At 43.3% G+C, this 26,501-nt stretch overlaps 1 protein-coding gene across 3 annotated transcripts in view; it reads left to right on the top strand.

The window, feature by feature from the left end:
• The window catches only part of klhl29 (kelch-like family member 29), a 259,109-nt gene that overhangs the window by 179,814 nt on the left and 52,794 nt on the right, over window positions 1-26,501 (top strand). For all 3 annotated transcript variants that reach the window (XM_085381923.1, XM_085381924.1, XM_085381925.1), the window contains one exon: window positions 11,658-11,856. In XM_085381923.1, coding sequence (XP_085238049.1) covers window positions 11,658-11,856 — 199 coding nt within the window. The remainder of the gene's footprint in view (window positions 1-11,657; window positions 11,857-26,501) is intronic.

The following is a 26,501-nucleotide window of genomic DNA, read 5'->3' as shown; positions in this document are numbered from 1 at the left end:
ACTCTGTAAAAGACCCAGGAGAAATAAAGACACAATGAGACAAAGTTACTTTCTTTATCAAACGTGTACACGGGTGAGCTGCTAAGAACAACTCACACCATGCACAGTGGCTTGGTAATTTTTATAGGCACAGAGCACAGAGACAGTGAGAACAGGATAACAAATAATAAACAGATAAAATAAAACAACTCCATATATGGTGCTAGTCTCGTCAGCAGAGAGCTAGGGAAGATAAAACAATCTAAAACAATATGTCCCAGAAACAAGATGTGTTTGCTGGGAAAGTCTAAAAAGATAATTCTAAACTAATCTAACCATAGGCAGAGGGCAGACAAAAGGCATCTTTGTACATTTAAAAGAAGGTAAAGAAACATAGAATCATTTTTCCTGTAACAGGAGGCTTCAAAAGAAAAAAAGGAAATACCCTTTTTGGAAGAACGTATTCCTGAAGTGACTGTTATTTGACAGAAAACGCAGCTATAGCTGATTAAAGAGGACCTGTTATGCACTTTTGCTGCTCCAAGTTCTTCTTCTTGGACCTAATTAGAGGAACTTTGCACAAGTCAGAGTTCAAAATAATCATTACTTACGTTATGCTGGCCTTTGATGTAGCCACCCTCCCTTCAAGCCTTCAAGCTCACCTTAAAGTCTTGTTATTAGGCTGCCCATTGTACCCAACAGCTAAACACAGTTTTGTGCTTACAGCCAGAATTCTGTGCCTGAAATGACCATATTATAGAGAGATCTGCTGTCTGTAATGTCATATGACACCAAACATTTACAGCAGTCTGAAGCTTGAGCCTTTTTCTCTTACGTATACGTGCTTATGTTGGTATTTGAACCTTCTGCTGCGTTTGATTTGAGCATTCACCATTTTTACAGTATAATTCATGTGACATATACGACATGTACACTGAACTTTATTTGGTGTACCTTGCTACTACCAGGTTGGACCCCCATTTGATTTCAGATCTGCCTTACATTTTTGTGGCACAGATATATCACGGTGTTACACAGTTGCTGCAGATTTGTCACCCTTCATGGGAATTTTCCATCCCATCCCATCCCAGAGGTGCTCAACTGGATTCAGATGTGGTGATTATGGAGGCCATTTGAGTGCAGTGAGCTCACTGTGGGGAGGCTTTGGCTCAGGTCATCTACTAATAGGAAGGTTCGATCTCTGGCTGCATAACAAAAAATATCCTTGGGCAAGATGCTAACCCCAAGTTGCTCTCTGATGCATCCATCAGAGTATGAATGTGTGTGATAAAGACAGAGAGCAGTTAAGTAGAAAAAGCATAGAAGACAGTGCTACCATTTACATTAATATCATGTAGGAGAAATTAGTTTGAGAAGATTTGAGCTTTGTCACATGTCACGTGGTCTTGAAGTGCTGGACATGGTTGGTAAGAACTCTGAAATTGGCTGTGGTGTTCAAATGATGCTCCGTTGGTACAAACGGGCTCAAAGTCAGCCAATAAAATATCCCCCACTTCATTACATCACCAGCAGCACTCTAAACTATTGATACAAGGCAGCATGGATCCTTGCACCATACCATGTGAATGTCTCAGCAGACTCATTAGATGGGACAACATTTTTCTACACCTCCACCTCCAAATCTGAGGCCATGGTCATCAGCTGGAAAAGGAGGGTGGAGGGTGGAGTGCCCACTCCGGGTCAGGGACAAGTTCTTGCCCCAAGTGGAGGAGTTTAAGTGGAGGAGATCGACAGACTGCGTCCGCTGTACCGGTCTGTTGAGGTGAAGAGAGAGCTGAGTGTAAAAGCAAAGCTTTCAATTTACTGGTCGATCTACATCCCTACCCTCACCTATGGTCACGAGCTGTGGGTAGTGGGCTTGTTTGGCCATCTGGGAGGGGCTCAGAGTAGAGCCGCTGCTCCTCCACATCGAAAGGAGCCAGTTGAGGTGGTTCGGGCATCTGACAAGGATGCCTCCTGGGCGCCTCCTGGGTGAGGCGTTCAAGCCATGTCCCACCGGGAGGTGGCTGGGGAGAGGGAGGTCTGGACTTCTCTGCTTGGGCTGCTGCCCCTGCGACCCAGCACCGGGTAAGTGGAAGAAGATGGATGAATGGATGGTTTCCTATCCTTTGCTGACAGGACTGTCACCTGGTGTGGCTCCTGCTTTAGCCCACATGCTTCATTAGCAGAAATGCTCTTCTTCATACCTTTGTTATTTGAGTTGCCTTTCTATAACCTCAAAGCATTCTGGCCATTGTCCTCTGACCTCTTAGAAGGTATTTTCATCCAGAGAACTGCTGCTCACTGGATGTTTTTTCATCTTGGGATCATTCTGTGTAAACCCTAAAGATGGTTGTGTGGGGAAACTCCCAGTAGAGTATGTCTACATGCCTAAATGCACTGAATTATTGATATATGATTGGCTGATTAGCTTAGGCAGATGCATTAACAAGGTGTATCTAATAAAGTGGTTCGTGTGTGTCTGTCCCCTTTTTTATTTTATATGCTAGTCAGTGAATCCAAGAATAACCTGTATATTAATATGTGATTCAGGGGTGAACATGGTCATTGTAGCCTGAAAACAAGCCTTACACAAACGTGCGCGTGCATACAAACATGGAGTTTTTTATGTGCAAACTGAGTAGTCTAATCTCACGAGACAAAGGCTGGAAGAAAATGGTTTCCAGCATCATGTTTGCTCTCTGAAGGTGCTGACGGTGAGAGACCTGTCCTTCCTTTCACCTAGCAGTCCTTTGTGGGATAACACATCGCCCCAATTATAACAGGCCAGCTTCTGCCAAATCCCTGAATAGGACCTCCATTACGCTTCTCTTCAACATATTTCATAAAGGATCCTATCTTGCCAGGTGACTCAACCTGACAAAAGAGGCTGATTAATTGGCTCTTTGGAAAGCGGCCAACTAATGTAACAGCTAAAAAGAACAATTAATGGTGTATTTTTGTGATAAAAAAGGCCGGGCTGTCCATTAGAGAGGACCTGCTGTCCACTCATCAGAAATAACAATGGCCTAGCGTGACATGTGCAGCTCCCCCGCCCAAATTAATATAGTTAAAGGTATTACCTCTTATGCTTATAGGTTGCTGCTGATTATTATTTTTTTGGAGGGTTTGTACAGTTGACTCATGTAATGTGGTGATTTTTTTTTTTTTTTCCCTCCAGCATTTGGTGAGAAAAAAATCATTTTCACAGAACAAATGATGCTATCATTATGTAGTTAGAGTATTAAATAATCAAAGACATAAATGCTTTGAGGCTGAGTAAGGATATAAACTGAGTTTCCCTCACAGTTTTACGAATCATTTACCTTCAAAACTCCAAATGACCCTATCGGCGCAAGCATCACTTTTAATTTAGTACTTCTCTTCTTTTAGGCTCCGAGTTCAAATTAGAAACTTTTCATCTTCTCGAGCTCCTCGGGGAACGGTTAATTTGTTCTTTTTGTTGTTGTTTTTTTCTGATAAGAGGCGCTTTGTCACAGCAGTAGTCCTTGAAGAGGAAAGTGAAACTGTTGTAGAGTCCACTGGCAGCGGGATCTGTGACGTATGTGCACTTTGAAGAGGCCGAGCCGGGCAATGGAGATTGATGCGGCAGGCAAGGTTGGCCACTTTCCTCCGCTCTTCTCTCCACTTTGTCTCCGTGGCACACAAACGCACTCAGGGGCTCGCTGAGATGTCATCGTTCACGTCCCCATTTTCGTACTCAAAAACGTTCACACAAGAGCGAGAATCGCTCGCACGCGACTTCCAGAGCGGACGGGATCAGTGCGCCCCAGACCTCCGTTCTCATCGGTGCCCTTAGTCGTCCCAGAGCGCGCTCGGTCCTGATGTGTGCAGCCACTTTGAACCGCAGCCACTCAACCACCGCGGCTGCATGCCCAGAACAAAGTTACAGCATCTGATCTCCTCCGGGCGCGCTCATGAACACACAACAGCTGCGTGACATGCGATTCGTGGAAAACAAATGAGGGTATATGCTCACAGGACGCCACCATTCTCAAACCTCTGCTATGCTATCGTCTGTGTTATTTAAGGGAAACGCTGTAATTACTGGAATCCACTCGATGTCAAAGAGAATTCAGTTTGTCAGAAAGTAAGCCAAAAACTTTTATGTTAATGTGAAGAAGGCAGCCGTACCTACAAATATGTTTCTAATGAAATCAGCAGAAGAAAGCTTTTAAAACATTTTTTTTCTTTGAATGAAGTCATGCTGAAACAGGCCTCGGAGGACAACGCATTGCACCTGTCAGTAGTTGCTCAGGGCAGCATCGAGCGTCTGTCGTCCTTTACGCCTCTCTCTATACCCCCCCACCCCCCAGTCCCTCCTTCTGGCTGATATGCACACACACAGTCATGCAAGCAAAAGAGCACAAACACGCTCAGCAAAGCATCACTTGAATCCAAATGAAGTGCCATTTGCGAGAGCATATTTTACTTGCTCATAATGTGTTACCAAAGGAAAAAAAGGCCATGCATGTATTTACCTCACAGAAACCTGCTCACACACACACACACAAAGGGGTGCAGAGCCATGTTTGTTTCAACTGAGTGGGTTTTGTTAAGGCTGTGAGGGCAAACATTTAGTTCTTGCGCTATTGAACACACACGTATAAGTCAGTAAGCTTGTGTGTGTGTGTGTGTTTAATTTTTAATGCAGGGTTGTGTTTTAAGTGTTGAGTCGTCCGTTTTTCACAGTAAAGCAGAGGAAATAGATAGGACCGCTCCTGTGTCATTTATTTGATGCCTCTGTGGCACTCAGTCATTTTACACACACACACACACACATGCACAGTAAGAAGCGTTAGTCCTCACTGACAGTAGTGGAATGGGAAATGCTCAGTGGACATTTGTCATCTTTGTTAGCAGCTGGCGGCCTCCCGGCTGCTTCTCTGCCGGCACTGACAGATCTGAGAGGCTCCCTGTTAGACACATTATCCCTGCCTTTCACGAGGCTCAACCTCCTCCGTCCACCTGCCCAAGTGTGTGTGTGTGTGTGTGTGTGTGTGTGTGTGTGTGTGTGTGTGTGTGTGCGCATGTGTGAGGAGAAAGAGAAGTTTCGAAGTGGGCTGTGCAGCAGTGTTTCGGCAGTAGACGCAGTCTGACGAGGCTGCGGGGCATGTGTCTCCACTGACACTGACCCGGTGTGCTGTTGCGTAGCGGGTCATCGTGAGATTGAGTCCATTAGAGAAATGAAGTCAGAAGGTGTTGTCAGGGCTGCGTATCAGAATCTAAGTGGATATGAATACAAGCTCCTCGTAAATGCAGCTCATCCAGTGAGGATGGAACAGGGGAGGAAAAAAAAGCGAGAGTGGGCAGACAAGCTAAAAGCAGTACCTCCATATGTCCTCAGTCTCCTGTGGATTCTTTCCATATGTTCCACGTTTAAGAAAAAACTAATAAAAACATCAAACTCCTTCTTAGAAATCTGTAAGGATCATGCACAGTAGGCTTGATGTCTTGCAGTTGGCACTGTAGTGGATATAATTTGCATCCATTAGATGCCATCTCTGTTTAAAAGTGCACAAGGATTGCTTGGATGAGTAAGCGAGAAGATGAAAATGACAGGTCACACCATTCGTCTGCAGCGAAGGCGCCCGCATTCGCTCTGCGTGCGCCTGTGCATGAGAGACTGATTGCTTGAGAGCTTGTTGAAGATGGAGAGAAATGGAGCCGGATACGTGGCGCCTTTCCTCATCTGCTCAGAGGACGTCACCCATTGGTCTGAGTGTCGCGAGGATTCTCGTTTACCTCGGGGTTCATGTCGCACGCATGCACACGCATAGACAAATTAGTATGCTCATTAATGTATGTACTCTTCACTCATGCACGATTGCAAAGTCTTAAAAGTTAAAGCCCAAGGAGTTTAAATACCAAATCTTTGATTTACTTATCTTTGGATGAGCTTTGATTCATCCGAGTAAACCTGATACACATGAAAAATGTCAACTGGAAGAGTTAAGTTCAACTTAATTATGAATTTGCACAGTGAAAATGTATTTTTCACGTTTCCATGGTGTGAAAAAGATGGCTCCAACATCTAGGTGTGTAAAGCGCAGCCACGAAAGAATTCCTGTAAATTTGGATTATTCATAAAGCCCATCAGCTGGTATGGTTGCAAAAAGAAATCTAGGAAAAAGCAACTATATTCCAGATGTGTGTCGTCAGTAAACACTTTGCTAATGACTTTGTGGACTCAGATGTTTGTTTTTAAGTCTTTGCTTTAAGCTAATATTTACATTTAAAGTAGAGCAGCGGGGTATAATCTGACTTGTGACTGCCTTTCACAGCGTCATTGGTTTCTCAGTCATATCCTCCTCTCACTCGTGACAACTGGTCTCAAAAGAGATGAGATGAGGGAGGGACGTGATGCTGAAGTGGAGGCTTCGGAACTTTGTTAGCTGCTTGTTAGTGCAAATTGAGAATCAGAAAGCTGGTTTAAGTGACTTTGAAGGTTGACGTGCTGGGATTATCCCCCACAACCCTGACAAGGTGTGCAGAAGAGCATCTCTGAACACACAACATGTCAAGCCTCGAAGCACATGGGCTACAGCAGCAGAAGACCACACCAGGTACCGCCGTGTCCGCTAAGATAGGCTCACTAAAATTGGACGACAAAAGATTGAAAAAATGTTGCCTGGTCTATTCGGTGTTGCTTCTTCCTGAGACGTTTGGGTCGAGTTGGGGAGTAATGGAATACATGTACCGGCGTTTAAAAAGGTGGTATTCAGAATACAGTTACTTTGTTGAAGTAAATGGATTACAGGGCGGTCTTTTCCTGTTTCATATGTTAGGCTGTCTCTATTTTTGGTAATTCCACACCAGTGGAAACCCAAACAAAACACACATTAAGAGAAGAATACATTTTAAACTCCACAGTTTACCTGTATTTGCTGAATCCACAGTAGGTCCATAATTCATTGAACTTTTGTCGTTTTACCTCTGTGCACAGCCACAGCTGATTTTAAATCAGGTAGTCAGCATGTAAGCGAAGTGCAGACTGTCAGTTTTAATTCACAAAAAAATGTAAAGAATTTTGCATCACCTGTTTAGAAATTACAGGCATTTTTTTATACACAGTCTCCCATGTTCCCCTTTTTCATTCAGCATGTGTTCATGTGTTCATAATGCTGAAATGTTCATGTTAAACAGGGATAGTGGTTTTACTGTTATTAATGTTTGCTAGTAAGCATTAAGCAAACATATGACTGAGACTGACTGGACTGTAGCTAGTTTTTGTTTGCTTTTGCAGGTAATTTGATCACCAAGCTGGTATCGGTCCATTTTTTTTGGGGGGGGGGGCATGATGCTGGGGCAGATTAATTCATACGCAGGCAAAGAAAAATCTCTGTTTCATAGTAATCCATCAAGCTGTTGTTGAGAAATTCCTTTCAAAACCATAAATGTGAAGCTCATTTGTTTTAGAAGACAAACAGCAGCCTGAGTAAACAGTATCTGCAATAATTTCTGCTTGACTAGTTTCAATAGCTGGCATGAAGCACGACTTTTTTCTTCTTTTTTTTCATGGGGTCTGACACTTTGGATTTGAATATTAGCACCAAATGTGCAACTCTACTTCATTTCCATGCCGATATATGCATGTGTGGGAGGAAGAGCGACGAGCGGGGAATGGAGGTGGAGAGAGAGAGAGGCAGAAAGTGAAGAAGAAGTGGGAGAGATAGGGAGTTAGTTAGAATTAGAGATGGAGAGTAATTCTTTTTTAGAAATAGACGGACAGAGGGAGAGGGATGGCGGAAAGGGAGCTGAATTAAGGTAGAGAAAAGCTGCTAGGCACTCTTTCCCACACACACACATACATAGGGGATATCCCACACTGTTTACAGTGCAATCGAGTCAGCGGCTGGTTTATTTAATCAGAGTTCAGCCTCAGAGACTATACGTTGTCTTAATCTCCTTAACAAGATTTACCAGCCAGTCAACTTTTGGACAGAACACTCCGAACAGAATCCAGCAACTTTGACCACAAACAGCACAGGATGAAATCAGCGCGGTCATAGTGGATCCACTCCTGAATGCACCCATCTGTCTCTGGCTGTATTTACACGCACACGTGTGTGTCTGTGCACATGTGCGAGCTTGTTTTCAGGCAGATTTTTACCTGTATGTGGAAACAGTGTCTGTCCTAACCTTTTTTGCAGAGACCAGATGCTCTCTTTGAGGTAGTTTCACTGTCATTAAAAGATATTTGGCAAGGGAAGAGAGGCTACAACAGATGTGGCTTTATAGGTAGCTATGATTTGCAGATGGTACAGTAGGATGGTTTTGCTCTTTTTTTTCATGTTTGTTTAAGGAGACGTGAGTAAAAGAAAGGTGTGTGTGTGTGTGTGTGTGTGTGTGTGTGTGTGTGTGTGTGTGTGTGAGAGAGAGAGAGAGAGAGAGACTGAGCACTAAAATGGGAGTGGTTCTGCAGCGTGTGTGTGAACCTCTAACACAGATGTCCATCACTCCTTGAACGCTCTAGCTACTGGCTAGGAAGACGGTTATAGGCATGCACGCACAATTATATTATAAGTTAAATAGGGTTTTACTAACATTATGAGTTCTTGAAAAAAGCAGAATTAAATTACAGTTACTAATCAAAATGTTGACGATTACTTAGATTGTATGGTTTTTATGCTTACACGAATGCAGCAACATTAAGGTTAGGCGCAGGTCTGTTTATTTCTGTATACACTAAAAGGTTAAGAACAGTTTATCTGCCAATCAGATCGTTGCAGGCTGAGACGGGTGGCCATTTCCCCAGACAAGATCGCCTTCAGCGCTGGAAATTTACCAATATTTCCCTCATAAAATTTGAAAGCGGTTCTAATATTACAGTAAAAAGTAAAGCTTGTTTATCAGCGGTCACCATCAAAATGCTGGATATTAGATGTGAAGAACTATCTAGACCCTGAGGTCTTCGCTTCATTATGACTCAATTTAAATTTTTTATTTTTTCATTTTTAGGAAGTTTTAATTAGGTGCTTGCTTTGATGTGTTAATTAAATGGCTGTTATATGTCAAAAGTAACCTTCCCAACTGGTCGCAGGCATTTTTAGAGTTTCCAGCTCAACTGAGCTGTGTGATGTCGGACTGCGAGCCAGTCCACCTGCAGTTCCAAATAAGAGCAAGGCTTCCAGATGTGCGCACAGGCAATCGAGCACATTTATTTCTGTAGTGCCCTTAGGGCACCACCTGGCTGAAACTGCCCCATATACAGCTTTAATTTAGTTCTGAGGGCCAGAAGAGTCCGTAGAGGACCTATTTCTGATAACCTGCAGATTTCTGTGCGAGATTTCACGAGCCACATGAATTTTAAACACAACAAAATTCAATATTTCCTTCTTCAGACTGTTGTGTTTTTAAAGATATTTATCTTAATGAAAAATTACTATTAAATATGGCCTTTTAACATTTCGCCACAGCCGATTACAGGTATTAATAACTTGATAGGATGTCCGAAGAGGTGTAGGTTGAAGCAGACTTGGAGTAAAGTACCTTGTAATGGAAGTCCATAGCAGTAAGCCTGAAGCTTAAGTCCTCCATTTGAGTGTGACATGACTCGGTAACTACTGGGGCAAATCTCCCACTATGGGGGCACTTTAATTGGAAGTAGTAGCTTCTCTTGAGTAAAGAAGTCTTCCCTTAAGAATATTGCAGAATGCTAAGGAGCTTGCTCTGACTTCACCTTCTCTGTGTTTGAGCTGAGGTGCTCGGAGCGATTGCAAGTGTTTATGTAGGAACTGAGCTGTTTGTTTGATAAACTGCACTGTGGCAATTCATAGATGAGGGAAACAGACAGTCCCAAACGCAGGACAGCGTTTTGCTCCGAGCGTGCTCACAGAGAGGAAATGTCATCAGCAGATTTCTCTGGCTGCCATAAAACCATCACTTCGTCTCTCCCACCTTGTCTTTCTTCAGATCGTTCGACGTACTTTTATCCTTTTCTGCCTTGCCTCCTCTTTTCCTCCCGTTGTGTCATCACTTGTCTTCCCACCCCCCACTTCCCATGCCCTATCTACTTCCTCTCGCGCTTGTCTCTCCGTCTTTTTGTCCCGCAGTCTGACATCTTATTTACTTCTTTCTGGTCAGATGAGCTCAGGACATCGCTGGAGAACAGATGGGACACATGCCAGACTTAAAAGGCCTCAGGTGGAGGGGAGAGAGAGAAAGGGAGATATGCTTAGGCAGTGTCTGCTTATTATTTATACTCGGCTGAATGATGCTTCTCTCAGCCCGTTGTTCTGTCGCCCTCCCCGCGTGGCTCGTCTGCGCCGCTCTGAGCCAAAGGGTCAATGGGGTCAGCCTCCACCCAACTCTCTGCCGCTCCGTCCGTGCTTGTTTACAGCTTTTTACTGTCAGCGTAGACGAGGCTCCCGTGGGGTCGGCGGTGAGGTGTGAGGGGGGACACACATACACATGTACACACAGACTGGAGGGGAGGCAAAAAAAAAAAAATTCACTCAGCAGCCAGAGCTATAGACAAGGTTGCTATAGCAACAGCCTGTCCTACCTCTGAGCTGAACACCTATACAGTATAAGCATAAATGCATGCACGCCCAGAGATGAAACAAACACAAATATGCTAAAGTTGCTATACTAAAAAGATTCCCTCCCCCCCCATTACCTTCAAAGCCTAATTGTCATTAACCAGCTCGGCACTGCGGGAAATTGATGGTGCCAGTTTTATGTTACAGAAAAAAATTAAAAAAAATCTTGCTGGTGGCACTGCAGCATCTTGGCTTGAATGGGCTGTGATTAGCCAGAACTGGGTCTTAATTTAGCTGCAAAAGAGCATTAGCTGTCTCATGAAAGATTTTTATTTGGAGATGGGGGTGGTGGGAGATTCCCACCCCACCACCGCCCCCCGCCGACAGTGTCAGCTGTGTCATCGTAGCCGAATGCACCTACCAAAGTGAGATGAGGCTCGGATCTTACTGTAAACTTTCAGTTCAAAACAAGTCTCCAGAGTTCCTTTTATTTGCTTTTTTGGAAAATTACTGGGGAAATTCAGTCACTTCAATCTGTGAGGACTCGATTAGGCATTTTCTCATTTTTCTCTACACGTTTTAGCATTTTTGTCCGATATGAGTGTAGAAATTTTAGAAAATGCGTGCAGGGTTTCACTACATCTTTCAAGTTTTGACACCGACGGTAACAGAGCTAATGGTCTCGCTACTGCCAGGTTTCCTCACGCTAACGGTCCCGGCTTTTATCAAACATTTCTTTTCCCAGCAAGAAACACAAATGTTGGCTATACAGCAAGAACACTGTTCTTTGATCACTTCAACTAAAATGAATTCAAACACTGTTAGTGTTCGGTAAATTGGAACTTTATTAACAATAACACAACTTACAGTCAATTTGAAAATTTTTAAAGAACCCAACAAACCTAAAAAAATGAGGTGAAAAAGAACCTAAAAGAACATTCACACACTCACACTCTGATGGATCTACCAGGGAAACTCTTGCTTAAGGATATTTTCAAACGCAGTCATCGAGGAGACTGAGATCAAACCGCCGTCCTTCTAAAATGGTGGACAACCCACTCTGTTTCTTTATTTAGATCTCTTTCAGGTTATTTAAGCAGCACTCACTAACTGCAACCTGGAACAAGTAATGACTCTCTGTTCCTTTCCCTCCTTTTATGTCTCTCTTATCAGCATTTGTCAGAGCTGTTAGCGGTGGTGCGTCTTCCCTTCATCCACCCGTCCTATCTGCTGAACGTAGTGGACAACGAGGAGCTGATCAAATCTTCAGAGGCGTGTCGCGATCTGGTGAACGAAGCCAAGCGTTACCACATGCTGCCTCACGCACGGCAAGAGATGCAGACGCCGAGGACCCGCCCCAGACTTTCTGCCGGTACGTGCGCACACATAAAGCACAGATAAACTGACGTCCATCATTTGTGCCCTGGCCTCGGTAGCGGTCACGTGATCTGCCTCCCACATAACTGACCAGTCGGCGCTGTCGGCATCTGGGCGCCCACACGCTCACACATATCCTCGATTCATATTTTACTGCAGCAAGGTGACCGAGAGGTCAGGGCTCCACACGAGACGCGGGCTCGCCAGTGCACTGGATTGATTTTTTCTTTTAGCCCACAACTCAAAGGCGGTGATTTAGAACTCGGTAATGTTTTGCACACAGCTACTGTAAACGCTCGAACGTACATGTGGGCAACGGGTCACGTATCCAAAAGTCACGACACATTTTACTTTCAGAAGTCGCTCAAACGGCTTCTGCATCGAGTCTGATTGAGGTAACCTTGAAAAGTTAAACACGGCCAGCTGTAGTGGCTTTCCAAGGATTGTGCAAGATGCTATAAACTTTTATTAAAGCAAACCTAGCACATAAACAACTTTCTTAACAGCAGCTAGGCACAGTAGGATTTCTTGCTTTGAGATTCTTGGAACTGGCCGATCATTTGCTCTTCTACTGCAACCCAAGTCCAAGTCATTTGAAGACAGTGTTTGTTTACATCGTTAAAATCAAAGGATAATTCCAGAAAATTGGAGGGCGCCTGCAAATTGCTTTTGGCCGTCAGATTTCTTTTTCCCCGTAGGTCGGCCAGGATCCCGTTCTTCACCCTGTAAAGCTTTACCTAATTATAGCGTCTGCGTGGCATTATGAGTTTCGCACCAGCACACCTTAGCGTTCAGCACAAGTCATTTCTGCATGGTAGAATAAAGATAATTGCCTAACAAATGGGACTTTATGCAGGTCAGTTTACCGAGCCGACTCTGCTCTCCGGCCGTGGAGTTTTTGAAAACATGGGGAGGTCAGCCTTAGTTCAATATCTTATTCTTTTGCATCTTTAATCCAGCAGCACGAGAAGAATTATCTGTTTCTTGAGAGAAGACATTTGTGGCGTTACATATGCTCACCTTCATCCCATTACTCATCCTCGAGCCGCTAGTTTCTCTTTGTTCTCGGCACTTTCTTGAAGCATTTTCTGTCAAGGCGCATTTTATAGTGTTTGGTATGTGCATATCTTATGCCTTCTACATCCCCCATTATGCAGGCTGAAGTGTGTATTGATTTCCAGTTGCTTGTGGCTCTGTACAACAGAATTATATAAATGCATAAATGCTGCTGGGATGAATACATTCATGATGCATTATACCCCAATGGCTCAATGAATGAGAAATATATGTAAGTTTTTCCGATCAAGTTTTGAACTCCCGTGAAGCTAAAACACTTATTATGACTGACTGTCTGAGGCATGCATTTAATCAGGGCGTCACTGCCGAGAAGCCTGCGTTCTAATGCACTGAATGCACCTTTTCTTGTTTGGGTTAGCAAATGCTTTTTGCATCATTTTAACATATTTTACGATGCTTAAGCGTGCACGTGATGCCAAACGCGCTTGTTCGCCTGCCTCGCTTCTGTTGCTCAACCATCTGCTCCGCTGGGCAAGGTGGGTTCTGCGCAGCGGGGCACGTCGTCGCTGGGATTTCACCGCAGACGAGGAGACGGCAAGAAAGATAAAACGATGAAGACTCGAAGGAGAGTTTGAGGTTGTTCGGTATCACTCGCGTGTAGGCGAACCAGTGATAAGGAAGAACAGGAGGAGAGGTCACAGAGGGGGAGAGAAGGGGATCAGAAATGAAATTTGAAGGGCAGACATTTGATTGAGTTTATTCCTTGAGCATGCGTCTCCTTGTGTAAGCAGTAAGCTAGTGTGTGTGTGTGTGTATTTTAAATGTGCACAAGCAGATGGGGCACCACCTGAGCTCGGTTGATAAGTCTGTCATGCGGAAAAAGAAAGGAAAACTGCCATCCGTGAAGCACTTCTTGCTGAGCGCAGTCAATCTGTGAACTTGTGAGTCGCGTGCATGCGTGGGTGTGTTACAGTGTGCGTGCGGACACACGCCTCACACCTCCATTTCTTTACACTCGAGATAAATTTGAGTCGAATTGCACTTTTTCCAGCCTTGAATTTTTTTAAAGTTATTCTTGCAGGACATATTTTTAATTAACATCCTTTCACATTGAGACTTAAATAATAAGAGTTGCGCTCATGGTGCCGGTGTTCCTCGGCCATTTGTTAGCTGAGTCCAACGAATAATGGATCATAAGGCTGACTATTTAAAAAAAAAAAAAAGGAATAAGACAAGTCGTATATATTTAATTTCATGGGGGGGAGGAAATGAATAAAACACCCAAATTGGTTTGCGAGCCAATTAGTTTTGAGTTTTAGGAAAATCTTGTTATTGTTGTTTTGGGGTTTGTTTTTTTTTCCAAGGATGCAACAAATGGGACACAGGAAGTTAATTAGCGAGCTTCTGATGGAGCCAGGCCAGCTCTTTATCCCCTATGTTTAGGCTTTGTTAAAGACAAGGTGTCTGTTTGGCTGGTAGGTAACAGAGATAATTCTCTGACATCTTAACCTAAGGTCAGAGTGAAAGGTAAGGGTCGAATATCCCAGCTGATGGTGGGCAAAAGGCAGGGACCGCCCAGTTCAGCCTGTATATATAAACTATTGAACGACTTAAGATCGAGGTTTGAAGTTTTTAAAATTCAACGTGTTTGAACTTTTGTTCAAACAGACAATAAAATATCTGATCAGACGAGAGACAGTTTCTAAAGTCAGATTTTTAAATGATCGTCTAACATGCACATCAATAGCATTACAAATGTGACAAGCTGTACGGTCTCTAAGGATGTCATCAAGACTTCGTGGGGATTTATGCTTGAGTGTGTAATTTACTCCGTAGCTGTGTCGTAGCGCTCACCCCCCTGGAAGTGTAGCTAAACGTCAGGTCGACGTAACCTGAAACTACTGCTGTTGGCCCGTTCAGTACTCGATTCCTCCTGTGCCACCCCTGCTGGATGGGTCGTGTGTGGGCTGCGTGGACACCCAAGTTAACACCCAACTGGTTCAAGCTCAAGGTCAGAGGTCACCTTTATACTGACACCTCATTTTATATCAATGAAGACGTTGTTTGACGACCATTCGAATAGGTTTGGGGGTTTTCCAAAGGTAGCTGCACAGGTAGAGACAGCCCTCACTAACTTCTGTTGCACATCCAGTCATTTTATTCCATATCCAGGCCTGAGACGTGACAGAAACCACTCGGTGCAGAAAAGAGCTTAAAGGGTTACTCCTAGTAGGCTTTCACAGGATAAAGAGCTAGTAACTGTGTAAAGTACCATGTTGGTCAGCAATAGCTGTTCTGCACACGGAGCAACATTAGCATTAATGATTTTGTTTTTGTCCATATCATCAGTGTGCATCCACTATTCACTCTCCTTCTCGCTGTTTTCTGAGTATCCTGATGTGTTTATACTGTTTGAGCTGTTAAATGTACCAGCGTTACTGAACACGTAGCAGAAAGTGGCTTTTCTGAGAGAGTTTCTTACTGAAATCAGTTGCTGAATGCCAGGAAACAGTCTTGACGAGAGAGCAGTAAGAATTTAATGAAGTAAAAGAAATGTGACTTTACAGCCCATAAAAACTTGCCAGTTTTTTAAACATACTAAAAGGCACCAGAGGGTAGAAGTACAAGCTCCCATTCCTAACTGTACATAAGTAAACAACAGCAAATATTAGCTACTTTCTTAATATAGATGTATACGCTTTAGATATGGTTTTCTTTTTTTCTGAAGATACTAAATGTGCTTGTGAAATTTCATTTGTTCCAGGGTTTTGCTGAATTAAGCTCATAAATCATGACAAGTGTAAGCTAACCGCTAATAAGAATATTAATGGCCTATGAAGATACACGCTGCAGTGTGCTTATAAGATGGAATAGCAGGAACTTTTTTTTAAGTTTAACAGAAAGTGAGACATTTTAATGAGTACTTGCTCCATTAGCTGCAAGCTCTAAAAAAAAAAAGGAAGTTATTTCTATTGTGGCTAAACAGAAGCAGCCAGATGGTTTTCACACATCCCTTAATTGTCTTGTTTTTGCCAGGTTTTTCTTTATGTAGAATCCTGCTGTGCTGCAATGTTGTAATTTCTCTCCTTCTCTTGCTTTTCTTTTTTTTTGGACTTAATTGCTCGGTTTTTATTGATTGTTAATCAGTCACTCTGACAAGCCCTGGCATGTCACGTTTTGTTTTGCTCTTTGCAGAGTAAATAATACTGTGTTGATGGGGAAAAAATAGAATAAGATCAATCTGTTTGTAACGATACTGGACGACGTTAGGGCACAAAGCTCATTTTTTTTCCTCTGGAGACAAAAGTCGTGAAACCCGAATCACAACCGTGACATGAAGTTCATTCTTCAGCTGAGAACTTTAATTTCATTGGATGCTAATTAAGGAGCCAAAAAATGTGTTCGGCATCGAAACTGGCTCTCTGTGATCTTCAAATACAAATGCAGATTTAAAATTAGATGTGTTAATACGCTCGGTTACTGCGTGAATGTGTGCGCACCGATAGCGATGTTGCATCTTTTCTTTTTTTGCATTTTTTTTTAAACATAATGTGCACCATTGATTTAAATGTTTTTTTTTTTCCTCTTGTCACCCCTAATTTCCCTCAGTTTGCTGCTGCATCTGTGCATCTTGCGTTAACTGCCTTCTGTCTTTCACATTTGGCCCAAAAAGTCTTGGGTAAAGTGAAAACTATGGGTGTCTCGTAATGAATCCGTGGCATTTTGTGTAGTGTATGTGAATCCATTAGCTGCTAATTGGTTAATTAGACTGTGGATGTGCATCTGATTAGCTGTCATTAGACTTTGCAGGGGATCGGGAGGGGATTAAACAGCCGCCGGTGCTGCAAATTTTGCCCTCAAACATTTTTGCCTTAAGTCGTATGAGTTGCACTCCAGCTTTGAGGAGTGTTGATATCCATATACAGTTTGCGTTTGCCCGCTATTAAGCAGCAAGCTAAGTTTTCTTTTGTGTGCATGCTGTGTGCGAATGTGCGTGCACCGAGACAAACTCATACATTATGCTCCCATTTCCCTCTCTCCACATGTGTCACTGTGCTCGGCTCAGAGGAGGGTGGAGAGCGCCAGGGCAAACTGTTAACTCAACCCAGCCAAGTGGAATAGCACTCAGACAAATGAGCTGTAATGACTAGGAGACGCAGGGGTCCTGCTCGCCTCATACTGTTTCTCTGTCTTTGCTCACTCGCACACACACTCACATTGTTAAAACTTTAAATGCATACACTGTGGGAGGGAATCCTTAAACAGTAGCTGCACTCTCAGCCAGCCTTTCCCTCTGTCCACTTCATCATCTGTAATCAAGCGTTCATGTATCTAAAGCTAGAAAAGTGCAACTGCAGACACATTTGCGACTGTGAGTGTCGCAGGTTTAGCTTTTTTTGTCACCCTTAATGCCAGAAAAAAAGGAGGTTGTAATTATAGATTACATACTTTTAAAGTAAGAAAAAGCTCACAGCAAATTGTTACTGACCGTTTTTACATTCCTGCGACATAAGGCCAGCCAGAAAATGCTGCGCTAGTGGTGGCGGTCTAAAATGGGTGGATTTTATTAGATCAGCAAGCACAAATAGTGCGACTTGCATCCACAGTTTAGAGACAATAAAAGCAGGCTGTTGTGCGAGGTCCTAAAGGCCCGTAGGCGTGACATTCATCTACTCGTTCACACCTCCGCCAGCCAGGAGATCCTTGGAGAGTAGTCGTAGCGTGCCACCACTGCAAAGAAAGGAGAACAACACTCACAGCTTGTAAAGAGAGCATAGAAGATCATCAGATAACTTTCTTCTGAAGTCTGCCACCTACTGCTTTTGGCTCGGGTCTGATAAACCACTCCGCATCGCTGATCCCCCTCCGGTGCTTCCTCATCACTGCTGACAGCAGTTCTTTTTGGTGGAATAATTGAATTTATTTGTCATCTTTCTGTGTGGATGCACAGCCTCAATGCTAACCATTAGGCAAAAGTGATGGCGACTGGGAGGCTGTCAGCAGTTTGGAAAGACAATTGTGTGCTTTGCTGGGTCCTTTTTTTTTATGTCAGGACTTTGTTGATTGTTGTCCTGCTCTGTAATTATTCAGCATGGTTTGTCTTGTAGAGCCAATGCAGCATGAGATTACTCTGCCTCACCTCTCAAACCGGAAACGCGGGATTCAGGAGAATGTGCCAGAAATGTCTTAATCGCTCTCTGCGAAGAGTGCCCTTCAGCAGATTCCTCTTCCGATTTTATTTCTGGAGTCTGAGATTGGTATTTTAGGAGGGGGAGAGGGAGAGCGAGGGAGGGAGAAGGAGACAGAACAAGTAAGCAAAGAAGAGAGAAACTTAGATGCAGCTATGCACTGGAGAATTGGGAGTATGAGTTTTTTGATATTCTTTGGGCTTATCAGTGAAAATCTCAGCAAACACAACTGTCCCGGCTCATAAATGTAACATGGAGGCAGTAAATCCAGAAGAGATAACCACTGGTCCGAGTGTCTGCGGGGGCTGCAGCCAAAATTAAGGTTCCCTCCACTTGTCCTTTTGACTTGTGACTGCTGCCAGCCCGAGCTCCCAGGGAGGGAAAGGGCAAGGGAGGAGGGGAACGAGTGAACGATTGCTTCCCCAGCCGCTGCCAGAAACCTTGACTCATCCTGTTCCTGAGCCGCAGTTTGTGCTCACGAGCAAAGTGAACAGCATTTACAGAAGCACGGATCAGTCTCAGCATCATTCATGCCACATCTGGTACTCTGACCTGCTGTACCTGCTGCGAGGCTGGAAGGATGCATCAGCCTCATCCAATATTCAACAGGAGGGATGGGGTGAGCCTGCTTTGGGCTCTGTCGTCGCGTGTGCTGACGGTGCAGATTGAGGCATTTGGATGGAAAGTTCATCGAATCATCAGCCCAGAAGGTTTAGATCCACTATATGTTGAATTCTAAAGGAACTGACATGTTTTTCTTTTATTGGGAAAATTTGGACAAAACAAAGTTTAAAAAATAAGATATGATCCTCATTTATGCTCGCTCCTCAGCGCCTCAGTGCCTTCCTACCACTCCCCTACAGCATCAACAGTGTGCAGCGCTTGCTAAAAAGCAAAGAAACCTAAAAAGTTTCATCCCAAACATGAGCAACATTTATTACGGTGCTATTTTGCTCGATGTCTAGGATCTTCACTCGCTTCCACCTGTGCGTTGTAAGCACGGGCAAAAAGATGCTAACTACAGTTCACTTAGTAGTCACCGGTATCATTAATAGAAAAGATCATTTTAATATTATAAATGATTTCTATTGTACACACAGAAACCAGTTTTTGTACATGTGAAGCTCTCATTGCCCATTCCTCTAGCAGTGTAGCTAGCTCGGTCTGTGGAAGGGGATTTCGAGGTGAACTGAGCCTCTAAGTGTTGTTCGAGGACACTTAAACCCTTCACGACGTTTGTTTTTCCCTTCTAAGGAGACCAGCCATCACTGCAGATTTTCAGTCAACAGATGCCCAGCAGACAATAAAATGCACACACACTGCATGAACGCAAGCACACAAGATCCATTTCAAGCACGCTCACTGCACCCTCCCTGGATTTTCCTTTGGAGCCCTTTGGCCCTCTGATCCTCACCGTAGCAAATTAACACCCCGGGAGAGAAATTATGGGATTCGGAGGGGGAAAAATGCTAAAGAGAGAGAATGGAGAGAAGCGGCTCAGATAAGAGAAGACTGCTCTGCGGCTGTCAGTGGGACTGTGATACCCAATGAGAAAAAGTCTTCATCCTCATAGTTTTCTGCACTTAAACTCTATATGAATGTATATTATTTACACATGTATATATCTATGCACGCTTTTGTAAAAAACAAAACAAAAAAACAACAAAAAAACAGATTTTCCCTGTTTTGTTTTGTTTGTTTGTTTTTTTTGTCACACTAGACGAGATGGTTGTCGTTTGTGTAGTCTTATGATTTATGTCTGGCTGCAAAGCAGATAGGTTTTAGAGGGAGAGACTTATGGAAAATAGAGCTTAAATTGACATAATCTTACAGTCTGAACAGTTATTTGAGCAATGTTCTCATTTATAAATTATATGGTTTTCATACTTTACACCTCCTCTACTAAGCATTAAGGAGAAAATGTACAGTTAATATAAAAAAGAGAACGTGGAGAAGTGCTTTAAATCAATTTTCAGAGCAGATCGTGTATATAAATATATATAAATAGAATGTTTGATAGTGTAATTTACTGAAGATGTGTTGTGTACAGTAATAAATCTCTTCAAGCTGAATTGAGTGCACTTAATGACCAGATCAGTAGCTTTCGGCAATAGCGCCCCACACTGGTGGGTGAAAGTGTTAAGACTACTCAACTACAGTAAGTAACTATTTATGAAGGACATCAAAGTCCACAACAATTACTATGTTGCAATCATGCATCACTCCAACTAGTCGATGCAGATGGCTCCGCCCCTCCCTGAGCCTTGCTCCGTCTGAGGTTTCTTCCTGTTAAAAGGGAGTTTTTCTCTCCCACTGTCGCCAAGTGCTCGCTCATAGGGGATGCTTGGGGTTTTCAATTCAATTCAATTCAATTTTATTTATATAGCGCCAAATCACAACAAAAGTCGCCTCAAGGCACTTCATAGATACAGAGAAAAACCCAACAATCATATGACCCCCTATGAGCAAGCACTTTGGCGACAGTGGGAAGGAAAAACTCCTTTTTAACAGGAAGAAAAACCAGGCTCAGGGAGGGGCGGGGCCATCTGCTGCGACCGGTTGGGGTGAGAGAAGGAAGACATGAGAGAAGGATTAGATAAGATAAGATACCTTTATTAGTCCCACTAGTGGGAAATTTCATGTTTCATGCCGACCAATTGTAGGAGTTTACCTTACAGTGTAAAGCAAGTTGAGGTGAATGCTGTTTTGGTTTGGCACCATTAATAAAACTAAATTGCAATGAATTTCAGCAGAGCGATTCCCCAAAAATTAGTAGTCGAACATTTGGCATGGCTCTGCTTGGTGAGCCATGTGTCCTTAAAAACTATGAGACAGCTGGAAAAGTGCGTTACAAAAGAAATGATGACAGGCCTTAAAAATAAAAGAACTATATCTGAAAGTCACGTACTTAAGAAATAAGAAAAATATCCATCAAAGACCTGAGAGATCCATCTGGAAGTTCAGTTGATCCACCTACAGTTCACTAAAGCCTCATCAGAAATCACTTTGGAGGGGTGGCTGTCAAAAAGGGTTCTTTAGGAAGGGAAACGGGGAGAAAAGATGGGCATGCCAAATTACACAAGAACTGGACTGAAAATCAGTAGCTAATTGGACTTGCCTGAAGTATGTTATAATATGCTCTGATTGGTGGTTAAGCTGTCAGGCAGCGAATGACAGCCCGAACATTCAAAGAGTTTGCACTGGAGCTGAATGAGTTCAATGTGGACTACCTGCTGGTAGCCTAAATAAGTTTTTTTTAAAACACAAAAAAGTATAAAAATTTATCTTAGAGCTCAAGTCAGAAGCACAATGCTGCTTTTCCAATCAACAGGCCAAACTGTTAAATTATCAAAGTTACTGAAAGGAAAAGAAGCAAAATTCACACATTTAAAAATCTGCAACCGTGAAACTTTAGTTAGTCGCACCATATCGTAGCTCTACTTCTGAGGAACGTAATACAAAAATACCTTAAGAAGCTGTATATGTTTTGCATGTAAAAGAAACTTGCATAGATAATGTTTCAAATGTAGGTATTGCTCAAGGATAAGATAAACTGGGCGTCACAGTTCACAGTTTCAAATGGTTATTTATTTACAAGCTATAAATTGGATGTCAGTAAGAGTCAAGCGAGCGAACATCTGGATGTATCCATGGTGAACGTTGGGTGGGACTCGGAGGGTGGTCCATTCACCTTGTCTGTCTGAGAGGTCAGGCAAGTGTAATAAATCATCCAGGTGACCCACTCTAGTACTAGTACCTGAACTTCAAAGCTGAGATTTGTTTCTTCGGTGCTGTACTGTAGTACACACTGGTAATTAGATATTGAGAGTACAGCTTGTCTGGATTGTATTGAAACTAAAGTCTCAAGTTCCACTCTGTTGAGTTACTTCTATCCCCCTTGTTTTTGTCTCTGTGACTCAACCCAGCCGAACCTCCAATGCCCCTGTGGCCCTTCTGCTGCAAAGTATGCCTGGTTAAAGCAAAGTCATAAAAGGCTGCGAAAGGTAAAAAGTGCACAAGGCAAAAGAGCAGGAAGCATTGAAGGAAGATGAAATGGCGAATACGTTGGAAGGTAGAGCAAAGACTCTTGGGGTTTAAGAGAAAAAGAACGGAAGAGAAAGAAAGCAGGAGAGAGGGCAAAGTCTCCCGTAGGTTGAGAGAATGAGAGAGATGTTTGCCACGGGGTTAAAAAACAGCAGAGAAAGAAGGAAAGGCAGGTCGCAGCACGAGGCAGAGACCAAGGAGACCAATAAAAAGGTGATATAAGACCCATTGTGCATGCAGGGAAAGAGAAAAAAAACAGTCTTCTCATTCTATCTTTATCTTCATATCAGCCTTGCTGACTATACATCTGTGTACAAGTGTGTGTGTGTTTGCATCCACATCGAGAATCCAGCATGGGGTAAAGCATGGGCCGTGTGCTCCCGTCAAAGATGGGTTTCATTTAGTTGAATTGGGTGGAAGTGATGCACAGAAACATTCAGGTGTGTGTGTGTGTGTGTGTGTGTGTGTGTGTGTGTGTGTGTGTGTGTGTGTGTGTGTGTGTGTGGTCACATCATACTACGTGGGTGGGCTTCAATTTGAGAATCAGCTCTTACACAAGCCTGCCCGTCCCTCAGACTACATCCTTTTCTGGAGCTTTTTGTATACGCCTCCTCCCGTCACCTTGTTTTTCCTCTTTATGCTCGCTCTCTGCCATGCTGCTAAACTCATCCGCCGTCTGTGTTTCTAATGCCAAACAGATGTAACTGATATTTTTCTCTGATGGGCAAAAATCTCTGTCTAGCTGATGAACATTAGCTCCATTTAAGAGGGACTTAGCTTCTGCTAATGTACTAATAAATGGTAGATGTAGCTATCATGATGTCACCTATTGGTTTCCAGTTCTGAAGCCTCAAGATGAGCTTTTCCACTGTCTTAGTGAAACTGCATGGTCATTGGTTGAAAGCCCTGGCATACCCACCCTGCTGGTCAGTTCGCATGCCACCGGTAATGTTATCACACAGCCACATATATGTATGCTCGCCATTTCAGTGCAAGGGCAAGACGGTGGTTAGCATTGTTGCCTCACAGCAAGCAGTGTTCCTCCCACAGCCAACATGCATTGCTGGGGTTAGGTTCATTGGTAATTCTAAATTACCCTTGTGAATGTGAGTCCGTATCTCTGTGGGTATCTGTGTCAGAATGGAGTACCCTGCAAACGAATACATTTGAAGACGGTGCTTTCGCGTGGCAATGTGGACAGCGAAAACGGAGACTTTTCGAAAATGATGGCGCATTTTAGTCATGTGATGCAGTCATGTGACCAATTAAACTAAGATAGCGGAGGGCATTATACAGCAGTTGTTTTGTTTGCTCTCAATTTAAAGATTAATAGCAGTCTGTACATGCTCCTGATAGCTTTTCTTTAAATTCTTTCATTCTCACTCACTGTTGCAACTTTGTACTTCTGTGTTTTCGCAGCAACAACTCCACCTCATTGTCAGTCCATTTAAAAAACTCGGTGCTTTTCCTTGACATTTTGCCCCGACGTTTCAATGAGCTGGAAAGTAAATAAACGGCAGACAGAAATGAGGCAGATCGAATCTTCTTGCGTTTGGCGCATGCGCAGTACTGGAACGTAAGCGTTTTCGACCGTTTCAAGGTGGACGCACAACTCTGTGAAAACGACTGAACGCCGTTTTCAAATCTATCCGGGCTAGTGTGGACGTAGCCTGAGGATAAGCAGAAGAGAATGGACGGGTGGCATCACAGTGCAGATAGCAGCTAGAGCAAGTGGACATGGCGTCAATTTAGCGTCAGCTTTGTCGTATGGTGCTGTTCACCAGGTACAGCGTGGCGGGTATAAAGGGGCCCTAACAACTTATGATGACAGATCATTAGCCATACAAAATAGTGAAGATAATCCTTCATTTTAAAACAAGGTATGACCAAGATTTACAAAACAGTCCTTATTTTTAAGATTTGCATAAACCATAAACTCAGCAGAAACACGTTTGCAGTCAGACCTCCCCGTGCACGGATGATCTGATATCCTCGTGTTGGTGTTGTTCCCAGACCATCATGAAAATGTTGTTCCAGGTTCAACATTGCAAGTGACCAATCACATTGTTGTGACGTTATTCTTTTGCGCGCCAAGCCATTCGTGCATTTATGAAATTCCAATGTTGCAAGGACAATATCAATTCTGCTTACTGTTTATTAAAGGGTTAGCGTTAGGGTCCGTTGATCGGCGGACAGAGGGGGTTTCACGCAGCTTTAGTACAGTTTTTTGTTTTACGCCGGTTTTTCCCGAAGTTGCAAAAGTATGACGTCACAACATTCTGATTGGTCACTTGCAATGTTGATCCTGGAACAACACCAACACGAGGATATCAGATCAACCCCCCGTGCACTTCTATGGGACCAGAAGTCTTTCTGCAAAAACAGACTTCAGATAGAAACCAGGTTTTAAGGAATTCCCGTGTTGGCTGAGGTTTTACGACCTGGAAGCTTCCATGTTTTATAACTGCCATGGCGTTACTTAGCCAAGCAAACATTGTTATGATGATGTAGGAACACCAACATAGCTAAATGAATCAACATGTTTCTCTGTGTATCCTGAATAAGCGACCTTTAGTAAAAATGCAACTATAGCAGCTCAGAGTGAAGTCCAGATCGGGCTGTCATTGGTAGTTTGCATCACTGCTACTACTGATAAACCACCAAACTAGCAGGTCTGAACACTGAAGCCAGTGTGGGTCACTGTGTATCTCTATTTCTTGTTCATGGCCACCTGAGGACACTTTGGTTTCCATAAGCAGTCGGATTGTAAAGACGGTGACCTCAGTGAGCTCTTTCATAATGAAAAAAGACTAAAAGGACTCTCTGTACCGCTTTCCCTCTGCCATTATGCTCTCTCTCTACAGCCTACGTGCGTCTGCTCACCTGACACACGGCCTCACATTGATAGCATTGCTGTCAGTATTTGGATAGAGCCGTCCATCCCAGTTTAAACTCTTGTGCACCACTACTTTTGACATAATAGATCTACCTCACCATGTTCTTGGTCCCCACTGGAACCAAAAACAGGATCTGCAACCACATTTAAAAACCTCTCCTAACCATCCCTGTTCTCAAGAGGACTTCCCAAACCAAACTGATCTGATTTAGGTCCAAACCAGATGCAGCTGATATTGTCACTTGTGTTATTTGACAGATAAGAGGACAGAACGTCCAATCAATTAAACACACTCACAAATAAAGCAGTTTGTTACTCAAACCTTGAGTTAAGCTGATGTTTTTATTTCCTTAAATACAGTCAGATGGAAAGTATACCAACAATGCAACAAAAGGTCAGTAACTATCAGGAGGAGGAGGCATTTTCTCCCCCAGCAGTCACAGGTATAAACTCTGTCAAGGAAAAAAAAGGAGAGCTGTCAGAACTTGGTTATCCCTTCATCCCCAACCGCTCGTCTCTATCCTTCGATTCTCCATCCCTTCATCCCTCCACCTAACTGGTATCAAACCTCACACTGACTGACAGCCATCCCTGTGAGGCTTCATTGTCTGAGAAAAAACGAAAACACACACAGACGCGCGCACGCACCAGCCATCTGAGCCGATGCCACGACTCCCCGTCAGCGGTTGCCGTACTCGTGTTTCGTTGCGTTCTGACAGGCCGGCGTCGGCTTATGCGGGCTTGAGAATGCGTTCGGGGCTTCAGAGGTCAGAGGTGCGCCGCAGCGTCAGCGCCCAGATGTGTACTCTCCCTGACGTGTCTGGCCAAGCAGAAAGCTACCAGGAACAACCCTGCGCATGTGCACTAGATGATAATAAAGACCCGAGGTGCGCATCCACTTAGGCACGTTGACTCGGCACGTGGAATCATTTGTTTGTCTTATTAAAGTTGAGCTCGATCGTCATATTTTAGAATTCCAGCTGCAAAAACATACCCGTGATATCAGGAAATTCAGTTTAATACATCGTCCGCGTTGTCTTAAGATGCAATTAAATGGAATATGTCTTCCTGAACAATACAAACCTACGTAGATTTTAAAAGAGCCCTTTAAACTGTGCAACACTGATTGATGTGCACACACAAGAAAGAAAATCCCAAATTGGCTCAGGCATAGACACAGAAACTTTGCCAAGTTAATTAAGATAAGATAAGATAAGATAACCTTTATTAGTCCCACACGTGGGAAATTTGTTTTGTCACAGCAGGAAGTGGACAGTGCAAAAGTTATGACGCAAAAATTAGAATACAATAAGAATAAATACAGTACACAGCTGTACAGAATAGAATAAAATAATATACTATATACAGTAGAATAAAATAGAATAAAAATATACAATAAGATAAAAATAGAATACGAATGCTATATACAACTGAGTAAAAATACAACGATGCCAGAAAAGATTATTGCACTTAGTGTTATTGCACATGTGTGGA

The sequence above is a fragment of the Rhamphochromis longiceps genome, linkage group LG15 (assembly GCF_057381845.1).
Source record: "Rhamphochromis longiceps isolate RC_006_pf linkage group LG15, R_longiceps_female_GT1.1, whole genome shotgun sequence".
In the NCBI taxonomy this organism is placed as follows: domain Eukaryota; kingdom Metazoa; phylum Chordata; class Actinopteri; order Cichliformes; family Cichlidae; genus Rhamphochromis; species Rhamphochromis longiceps.
The sequence above is the reverse complement of the archived record's forward strand: the minus strand, read 5'-3'. Positions and strand labels throughout refer to the sequence as shown.